Source organism: Capsicum annuum, chromosome 12, assembly GCF_002878395.1.
Source record: "Capsicum annuum cultivar UCD-10X-F1 chromosome 12, UCD10Xv1.1, whole genome shotgun sequence".
Lineage (NCBI taxonomy): Eukaryota > Viridiplantae > Streptophyta > Magnoliopsida > Solanales > Solanaceae > Capsicum > Capsicum annuum.
This window is the reverse complement of record NC_061122.1, coordinates 210,153,929-210,164,737: the sequence shown is the minus strand read 5'-3', so window position 1 is coordinate 210,164,737 and position 10,809 is coordinate 210,153,929. Positions and strand designations below refer to the sequence as shown.

Below are 10,809 nucleotides of genomic sequence, written 5' to 3'. Positions count from 1 at the left end.
CAGCATTATAATGACAATTTGGTGAATGCAGATAGAAATGGCAAAAATTCGGTGAATAAAAACCCAGCATATCATAGATTCTTGAACAAAAAGACTACAATAAACAGCTTCAAGGTACAAAGTTTTTTGTGGAAATGTACAATCCTTGTTTACAAGACATAAGTTTTCGCTACAAGTTCTACCCGGGGATTTCAATTCCCTTTGAAACTTCAGAAATTGTTGTGTAGAAGAGAAAAGATGTATGCTGCTGTGGTATTCAACTTTATCTATGTCTCGTATTTAACTTTCTACAACAAAATCTTCTTACAAAACAATGTACTGAATAGAATAAAAGAATCCAAAATGTAAATAAATTACAGGACATAAAGGGGGGAAAGGCCTTAACTGTATTGATGAATAAATATGTATCACCATTCTTGATGGTTTTCTGTATTCAAATATATTGCGTGTTTTTGTATCGTTTGCTCCACCACAACTTGATCTTCTTCTTGAGTACTTGGTGTTTTGGGGGGCTTAACATCCGGAGAAGAGGCAATAGTGCCATCGTCTCTCCAGAACTTCCCCCAGCTTCTCCAATTTACATATCGCACCAATGCCAGGCTCAACACCCTGTCTTCGATTCGACAGTTCAGTTGAAATAGTATAACCCCATGAAGTCTATCCGTATTAGACTAGTCAACCTGTTCACCGATCAAATCTAGCCCAACGAGTAGGAATGATATCCCTTGAAACAGTAAGAAGTAAAAGTGGATTCCTTGAGCTGATAGGAGGGTCCTAACTGATGCTGTCAAAAGCAAGAAAGCCAAAACCAATTCTTTTGTATAGATCCTGTTATGCTTCTTTTTCCGTGAAGATTTTCGTGCTTTCTGCTTGATTTCCTCCTTCAAGTCTCCCAAATTAGGCTCCGAAGTACCTCTTTGATGTTTTGGTTTTTCATCAATCAACAAGGAAAGGTCACCCTCGGAAGACCGTCCTGATTTCTTGGTTACAATCCATTCATAAGAGCTTCCGAGTTGGAAGAGGCCTGATATCATGGCATTGAACTTTGTCACAGACATAGTGTTCTCGAATAGAAGATATGGCACGATGAAAGGGAAAGATCTAGGGGACGGAAGTATATTGAGAAATGACATGGCGGCGGGGATGTAACACACAACCCACGTAGGGAATGTAGCCTCGGGAATGAACATGGTCATGGGGAGGATAATACAAAACAGAGTGAAAGAGTAAAATGGAAGTATCAGTTTCCTTAGAAGGAAAAAAAGAAATATTAAGTTGCCTTTCTTCCAAATGCTTATCTGCATCAACCAAATTGAAAACATAATATGTCAGACCATACGCGAATCATCATACATAGATGGATGGATTTTTTCAAGTAAAATGAGTTGTATACATTTGATTCAATGATGGCAGGAAAACAGAGACGGAACAACTGCATTGGACCCGAATGCCATCTATGTTGTTGCTTCCGGTATGCTTCATATGATTCCGGCACTTCACACTGGCACTGAGAGTCCAAGAAAGTCCCATCAGATTTGAAACATTAACTTGTGAGAGAAAACAGTGAACAAAGTACATTCATACCTTGACATCATTAAGAAAGATGAATTTCCATCCATGGAGATGTGCCCGAACAGCAATGTCCATATCTTCAACAGTTGTTCTCTCCAACCAACCACCCGAACCTTCCAATGCCTTAATCCGCCATACTCCAGCAGTTCCATTAAATCCGAAGAAATTTAGAAAAATTCCGTTCACCTGCTGTTCGACTTCAAAATGGAAGGCCAAATTGATGTGCTGCAGTCTTGTCAGAAGATTTTCTTCCTTGTTCACGAAGGACCACCTTGCTTGAACCAACCCTACATCCTCATTATCCTACAGCACAAGGTCAACGGAGATAATTAATAAGACGAGCTACATGATCATATTCTAGTTGATTCCTCTCACTCAACTAATACTTATTATATCAGAAAGTCACTTTCTTTGTTGAAAAATGTGACTTTATGAGATAATCACTATTAGTTGAGTGACTATATGAGAAATCAACCCTAGATATACACAAATAAACATCGATAGACCACACATACTGTACAGACAATGTGATTCTGTACGGGAACCATATACAAGAAAAAACATCGATAGACCATACATAATGTACAGACAATGTGATTCTGTACGGGAACCATAAACAAGAAAAAACATCGATAGACCATATATACTGTACAGACAATGTGATTCTGTATGGGAACCATATACAAGAAAACACATCGATAGACCACACATACTGTACAGACAATGTGATTCTGTACGGAAACCATATACAAGAAAAAACATCGATAGACCATACATGATGTACAGACAATGTGATTCTGTACAGGAACCATATACAAGAAAACACATCGATAGACCATACATAATGTACAGACAATGTGATTCTGTACGGGAACCATAAATAAGAAAAAACATCGATAGACCATATATACTGTACAGACAATGTGATTCTTTACGGGATAGACCATACATACTTTGCAGACAATGTGATCCTGTACGGGAACCATATACAAGAAAGGAAGATTCTCGAAAGAAAATAATCAAGCATGGAGGGTAGTTAATACCTTGAAGTAAGGAACAGTTCTCTTAAGAAACTCAGGTGATGGTTGAAAATCAGCATCGAAAATGGCAACAAATTCGTAGTCTTTGACGTAGCTGCAATTCATGGCTGACTTAAGATTGCCAGCTTTGTAACCCTCTCTAATCACTCTATGACGATATATAATGTTTACACCATCCCTCTGCCATTTTTGTACCTCTTCTTTGATTAACATCTGAGTTGTGGAATCATCAGAATCATCAAGAATTTGAATCAACAATTTTGACTTAGGCCACTCCAAACTGCACATAGATGCAATGGCTTGCTGATAAACCTGATACCAATTTCACCAACACTCAATTTTCAGACAAACAATAAACAACCAGCAATAAACATAGAACGATAGAAATAAGACTTGACCCTACGAAGCAACAACTAAGCTTCAATGCGTACTAATTAAGGTCAGATGTAAGAATCCTTAATATCCATTTCGATCCATTTGGACCCGTTTCATTCCAATACTCGATAAATTGACAATGAAATTCTTGAAGAATATAAAAACTACTACATCAACAACAACAACAAACTCAGTGTAATCCCACAACTGGGGTCTGGGGAGGCTACCGTGCATAGACCTTATCCCTACCTTGAAAAGGCAGAGAGATTATTTCCGGTCGACCCTCTACTCAAAACAGGTGAAAATTAAAAGACAATAGTAGTTCTGAAGAATAGAAAAATTACCTCTTTTTCATTACACATGGGAATCTGAACAAGAACCATGGGATAGTAACCACCATCACCAGCCTCAAGATCCTCTGGACCCTCTTTCAAAATGGGCTTAATCTTCCTTATCCGGATCCAAAAACAACCCAAACACAAGATTAATCTATCCAGACTCTGGATAAAGAAGAGGACAATGCATACATTGGCCAATAATTGAAGAACAGGAGCAAGATATTCCACCCTAATCAAAACCCATATGGAATAAACCAAATCAAAAACACCCTTCACAGCTAATGGATTTGCCAGTGTGTACAAACGTTGAATATGAAGATCCGTAGTACTAAAATGCCAACCTTTATAGTACGCGGCTATTTCAAAACCTAGCAAAATTAACGACAACCAGACAATGACCTTTATACAAGTATAGAACCGGCTATTGGCCATGGAAGAATCTCTTTTTCCAGTGGCAATACGATGGCGGATAACAGAACCAAAACTAAACAATGCTGAGGCAATGGAAGTTAAACAACCGGCTGCTTTGTGTGCCTTGAGTAGCAGAACCCATGTAAGTTGCTTCGCGTTCTTGTTTTTCATCTTTTCACCTTTGTAATGAGGCAATGAATCATTGTTTTTCGTTAACAAGAATTCATCCTGTGATGGACTTTCTAGCTCAACCATGGACCAGTTATTTGGATTCTCCATTTTCACAACCACAGGTGTACCCCTTTGAATCTCTTTACCACCCCACCAGCTAAATAACCGCGCCATTGATCCTTTTGGTGAACACCCTTTTCGGAATCTTGGACAAAAATTTGCTACAGATTGTAACTTTGCTGATGATTTTAGCTCAAAATGAACACAATGTGACCAGAAGACAGAGTACTTGGCAAAAGAAATGCTACGATTATATCATAAAGCAGACAATGCATGTCACATGTGTAAAAATTAAAAAAAGATTCAATATTGTGATGTCCTAACAACGACAGATCAAACAAGAAACTGATGAGCGAAATCCCGAAAAAATAGTTATTGTTATGATGACAACTTAACAAACGTCTTTGATTTTGATTCCACTCTTTAGCAAAAGAACGAAAAATCAAAATCAAAACAAGAAACAACGATCACGTTTATAAATTTATCTTGAAATTTGATTTCAAGAAGATGAAAATGGGCAAAACAAATTAGCCCATAAAGGATTATTTATGTAATACAACTTTTGATTATGGTTATATTATGTATTATATACATGTATATATGTACATAAAATCCAGATTTGATTCGAAAAGAAGAAATTTTAATAATACAGTTTCAATAGTTTCTTCCTTCTATGATGGCGTGTGAATTGGATTAAGATAAGAAAAGATCCAGGCTTTTTTTTTTTTTCTGAAAGAGATTTTTTAGCTACCATTCAAATATATATGATGATAATTTGGATATATGTGTAATTGTATATGTATATATGCATGGAAGGTAGAAAAACATTAACGTTAGTAATTCAAACAAATAATATTATACTATAATTATGAAGAAAATAGTGTTGAAGGAGGATGAGATACTAGGCATTAAATAATTTGCATACTAGACATAAAATAATTAAAAAATAAAAAGAGATAAATATGTATTAGTGGTTTTACTTTTTGAGATAAAAGAAATTTTGTGCGTTGACTTGTGTTTATGTCTTTTTGGTAATCAGGGTAAAATTACCATTAACAAATAAAATAATTAAAAAATTAATGGAGTAAATTTTATGGGTGGTCATTCGACTTTGTATTTTTTACCTAAAATTATTTATGTTTTGTTTTTTTACACAAAAGTCATTTAACTTTGTCTCTTCTTTCAAAAAAATTATTTTGACAAAATTTGATTAAAACACTACATAAAAATTGAAATGAAATAAAAAGTGATCGCTTATGTCTGAGGGTAGGTTTAAAATGACCACTCAAATATACTTTTAAGCAGTTTTGATCCATTGTACTGATAATAAAAATGAGCCTTTTTTATTTCCATATGTTTGACAAACTCCACCATCCAAATTAACGATATTAAACAAAAGAAAAATCAGAAAAAAAAAATCTTAGAATCTATTTATCATAAATGTGCAATAATTACATTTTCATTTACTTACCTTTTACTAATATACTATTTTATTTGATTAATTTATAGACATCTGATTTGTACTTTTTCTACATATTATTTTGTTCATATTATCAGTACACAGTTGAAGAAATAGATAAGATTTTAAAATTATTTTATAATAATTTCTATGAATATTATTTTTAATACATTGATAATGCGAAGTAAACTACAATAACTTCTAGCAAATAGAGTTAGTAACAGAAATAAAAAAAAAAATGTTACTTATTATGAAATAAAAAAAATAAAAAGTTTTGAATTATAGATATTTTGGGGGTCCTAGGGACGGAGCTGAAAGATTTGTTGAAAATTGATAATGATGACATAATGAAAATTTTAAAAATTGATAAAAGTATTCCACTTCTTGGTATTTCAATTATTTCATAAAATAACTAATTTCAAGTATATATCTTGTGTAGTGATAAATACATTAAACAAATTGTTACAAAGAAATCAGAATAATCAAAGCAAGTATGGTATCATATATAGCATGAGAGATCAATGTTCTAAAGCAAAACTTGTGAAGGGATCTATGAAATTATTCTACAAATAAATAAATTAATCTAGCAAGCTACACTAAATCCTGCAATAAATCAAAAAACTTTGTAAATAATAAACCTCTAAATGTTACTCAATATTAAATTCTTTTTTACAAAGTTCTATAAAATTTAATAATTAAAGTTTATTAAGTATTTTATAAAGGTCAAATGTACTGTCATATAGCAAGCTTAAAGCACCAAAACTTCCCAAAAGTATATTTGAGGAATCATTTTGAAGCTTTCCTCAAATAGAAGGGACTTTTTTTTAATTTCATCTCAAATTTTAGGTAGGTTTTTAAACAAATTTTGTTAAAGCGACTTTTGTGAAAGATGAGTCAAAGTTGAATGACTTTCGTTACAAAACAAAGAATAATCACTTTTGAATAATGAACATAAAGTTAGATGACCACCCATAAAATTTACTCCAAATTAATGAGGATTAAGCGTCAAAAAAGACATCTAATTACATAGCTTTTGTCAAAAACCACAATTTCTATGGGCACGTTTAAAATGACTACAAAACAATTCACTCTACAATTTTCGGATTTATGTGTTACTATTTTTTTTTAATTTAATTTTTGTTTTTATTTGTTATTTTTGACAAGTCAAGGAAAGATTAAAAAAAAATAATTATGTTTTATCCTTAGAGTTACTTATTCTCCAAATCATTTTTCAATACCTATTACTAAATATAGAGATAATATGATAATTAAAGTTAATGTACCAATCATTATTTTCTTAATAAAGGAGATGTCAAGTTAAAATGTAAGAATAAGTTGAACAGAGGCAGTATGTCATTGTAATATAGACTGCATGTGGCAAAGAGAAACCAATATAATTATGTTTCCTCCGTTTATATTAGTTGATCATCTTATTATAAATAGTTGTCTCAATTTTAACCTACGTCCTCCATTTCATTTTACTCTTGGCCTTATACTAAAAATAGATGTTTCATTTTATTTCTCCGTTCTGAATTAAGAGAGTTCGATTACTTTTTTCTCATACTACCATTTGTATTAAATCACTATTCAGTAATAGCCAAATCTAGAGTTCCAAAACATCTTTAATAATGTTAATTTAGTAAAATATATACACATTTAATTAAAATTTTCTTAAGGTTGTGTCAGATCGATATAAGTCAAATAATATAAAGCAAAGGAAGTAATAATCTATACTATACAATATTATTATTAATTTGTAAGTAAAAGAAATAATTTAAAATTGAATTACAGGGAGGGAAGGAGCGGAGGAATGGTCATTTCAGCAAGTAGCGATCATGTTTCCATTTTGCTTCTTTCACCCTTGGCCAAACATGATATGAATGTCTTTAAATTTTACTAGTTGTGGCCTGTGGGACAGTTTAATTAGTCTAATAAAGAACTCTTCTTGTATGCCCGATTAACAAAATGTTTACTAGTATGTAATGTATAGTTTTTATGATAAGTGAAACTTGCATAAGTGGTTGAGCATATTTACTGTTGATTTGTAGGTTGAAGATTAATTGAGTCATGTTGAAGGGTAAATAGAAATACTATTGATTCTTTTGGGCTAAAGTCAGGAAAAAAAAGAATCTTTTATCAAAATATCATTGATCGACAAATTGAGAATTCGAGTCACACACTGAAGAATAAATGAGAATACTATTGATTCTTCTAAATTAGAGTCGGGAAAAAAAGTCTTTTCTCGAAATTTAGCTAGTTAAGGATGTTAAGTGGGTCGGACTGGGTCAATCTGGAACCGGCCCGTGAAGTTTAACCGGTTAGTGGGTCGGTCCGGATCCGGGCCTGATTAACGGGCTGGCCCGATTATGGGCCCAACAATATTTTTTAAAAAAATAACCCTAAACCGGCCCACTTAATCTAACTCGGTCCAACCCACCTAAACCCGATCAAAATCGGTCCAAAATTCGTTCAAAACCCAAGAAAAAACTTTTTCTCCAATATACACTATATATACCCACCTATATACATTTTAAATACGTTAAACAATATATATACACTATATATATAGTATATACTACATTAGAATTTAAAAAATATATACACAATTACACATGTAATCGTGTATAAGACTATACGTTAGTTAAATATATATACTACTCTAAATAAAACATATACTACAAGATATATACTACAATATAATGATATATATACTAATTTATAAAACATATACACATGTATACGTTAAATATATACTACTTTAGAGTCTATAGAAAATATATACACATATATACGTACCATTCAATACATCTACTACTTTAAATAAAACATATACTACAATATATACACACACTATATATATAGTTATATACAAATTTATAAAACATAAACACATGTATACATTAAATACATACTACTATAAAGTCTATATACACATATATACGTACCATTCAATATATATGTACTACTTTAAATAAAATATACTATAATATATACACTACAATATAATGGTATATATACTAATTTATAAAAAATATACACATGTATACGTTAAATATACACTACTTTAGAGTCTATAGAAGATATATACACATATATACGTACCATTCAATATATATGTACTACTTTAAATAAAATATACTACAATAGATATACTACAATATATACACACACACACTATATATATAGTTATATACTAATTTATAAAACATATACACGTGTATACATTAAATATATATTACTATAGAGTCTATATACACATATATACGTACCATTCAATATATATGTACTACTTTAAAATAAATATACTACAATATATAAACACACTATATATATAGTTATATACTAATTTATAAAACATATACATGGTATACGTTAAATATATACTACTTTAGAGTCTATAGAAGATATATACACATATATACATACCATTCAATATATATATACTATTTTAAATAAAATATACTACAATATAATGATACATATAATTTATAAAATACATACATGTGTATACATTAAATATACACTACTTTAGAGTCTATATTCTATATATACACATATATACGTATCATTCAATATACATGTACTACTTTAAATAAAACATATACTACAATATATACACACACTATATATATAATTATATATTAATTTATAAAACATATACTCATGTATACGTTAAATATATACTTTTTTAGAGTTTATATTCTATATATACACATATATACGTACTATTCAATATATGTACTGCTATAAAAATATGCTACAAGATATATACTACAATATAATGATATATATACTAATTTAGAAAATATATACACATGTATACGTTAAATATATACTACTTTATAGAAAATACATACACATATATACGTATCATTCAATATATGTACTACTTTAAAAAATATGCTACTTAATATAATAAATTAATAATACTTGATAGTAAATTAGTAATATATTAAAACTAAGTATTTAATTTTAAATCCCAATTTATTTATTTTTTTTTAAAAAATTATTATCCGGGTCGGGTTAACCAGGCCAAAAAAAAAAAATTAACCCATCCCGGGACTCTACAGCCTGTGGGCTGAACGGGTCGGATTTGCTTAGTGGGCCGGGTCAAACTAGGTCAACCCGACCCGTTTGACAGCCTTAAGTCTAATGATCCCTACTTGTTGACTGAAAAGGCTTTGGTTTTTTAGCATGAAGTTTATGAATGGAGAACAATTCATTCTTGGATCATGAAATTGTTGAACTTAGGTCGGATCAAACGAGCAGATTAAATTGAATTTGTGAATGTTAAAATGAGTTGAGTTAATAAATTAACGGATCATTGACCTGTTTAAATATTATTTAGGTTGAAGTGGGTTGAACTGAAATGAGCTAAAAGAGAGATCACAACTCAAGCCTTTCAATTCTTAATAAGTTTTAAATTCTAGATTTGTTCTTGAAATACAAGAAACAACCTCTTATTGAAATTACTGAGATGAATTAAATAAAAAGTGTCTGATATTTATCTTAATTGGTCCATCAAAAACTTCCTCCTTCAAAATTGAAAGTTGTTTAAATAAGAATGTTAAAATAGATGTGTGGACATAGTAAAAGAGATAAGATTAGAAATCAGGATATTCAGGACAATGTAGAAGGGAAAAAATTGAGAGGGTGCCCACTTTATAAACTAATTATGCCAAATATCGACTTAATTTTTTTCATTTAATTTTTAGGGTTAAGGTCCAAAAAATTAAAAAAGTGAGGTCCACACGTGGGCAAAGGGACATTTTCATCATTTTTAAAACTTTGAGAATTAAATAAACTACATCTAACATCCTCCACTTCTTCCAATATTAAATAAAATCCCTTCTCTCTCTCCTCTTCAATTCCTCAACTCCCGCTACTCCGAAGAATTCTCTCCCAAGCGCCGTTTTTTATTTTTCTTCTTCTCCAGCGACAAAGGGCTCGTTTTTGCATTGTAAAGTAAGTTAAAATCAAGTGTCGATTATTTATAGATCCATTTTATCGATTTTTTTGTTAACCATTTCGTAGTGATGTAGTATAGAAATTTTTTGCCGAATGTGATTTATTAAATAGTTAAAATATAAGAATTTTATAGGTAATTAATTTGATTTCGAAGCAATAATTGAAATTTGATTCAGCAGTTTCGACAAAAAATTTTGTCGATCACGGTGTCGAATTTTAAAAATTTTATTAAGAAATTTTGCTCTAGTTTTGATATTTTTTTAGCACCGCAGAGTTGAATGGTGAGATGATTGTTAATTTATGAGTTATTTTGGCTATTTGATTCGAGCAGTGACTTGTTTTTGTTTGTAGACTTGTGGTCTATGAAATAACAATGCCCCATATTGAATTAATTTTTAGGTGTATGAAATTCTTT

The 10,809-nt window shown here is 30.9% G+C and overlaps 1 protein-coding gene across 1 annotated transcript; it reads right to left on the bottom strand.

The window, feature by feature from the left end:
* Positions 1–255: 255 nt before the first annotated feature.
* LOC107851809 (probable xyloglucan glycosyltransferase 12) lies at positions 256–4,734 on the bottom strand. Its single transcript, XM_016696907.2, has 5 exons — positions 3,332–4,734; positions 2,616–2,924; positions 1,585–1,875; positions 1,394–1,507; positions 256–1,298 (listed from the first exon to the last, which is right to left on the bottom strand). The coding sequence occupies exons 1-5, from the start codon at positions 4,079–4,081 to the stop codon at positions 672–674; spliced, it is 2,091 nt and encodes a 696-aa protein (XP_016552393.2). The 5' UTR covers positions 4,082–4,734; the 3' UTR covers positions 256–671.
* Positions 4,735–10,809: the final 6,075 nt, after the last annotated feature.

Excerpts from the sequence above, each read along its gene's own strand:
- LOC107851809 (XM_016696907.2), bottom strand. The coding sequence starts at position 4,081 with ATGGCGCGGTTATTTAGCTGGTGGGGTGGTAAAGAGATTCAAAGGGGT. Across the intron at positions 1,508-1,584 it reads TCTTTCTTAATGATGTCAAG|TGCCAGTGTGAAGTGCCGGA; the intron begins GTATGAATGTAC and ends TTGGACTCTCAG. Across the intron at positions 1,299-1,393 it reads CTGCCATCATTGAATCAAAT|ATAAGCATTTGGAAGAAAGG; the intron begins GTATACAACTCA and ends TGGTTGATGCAG.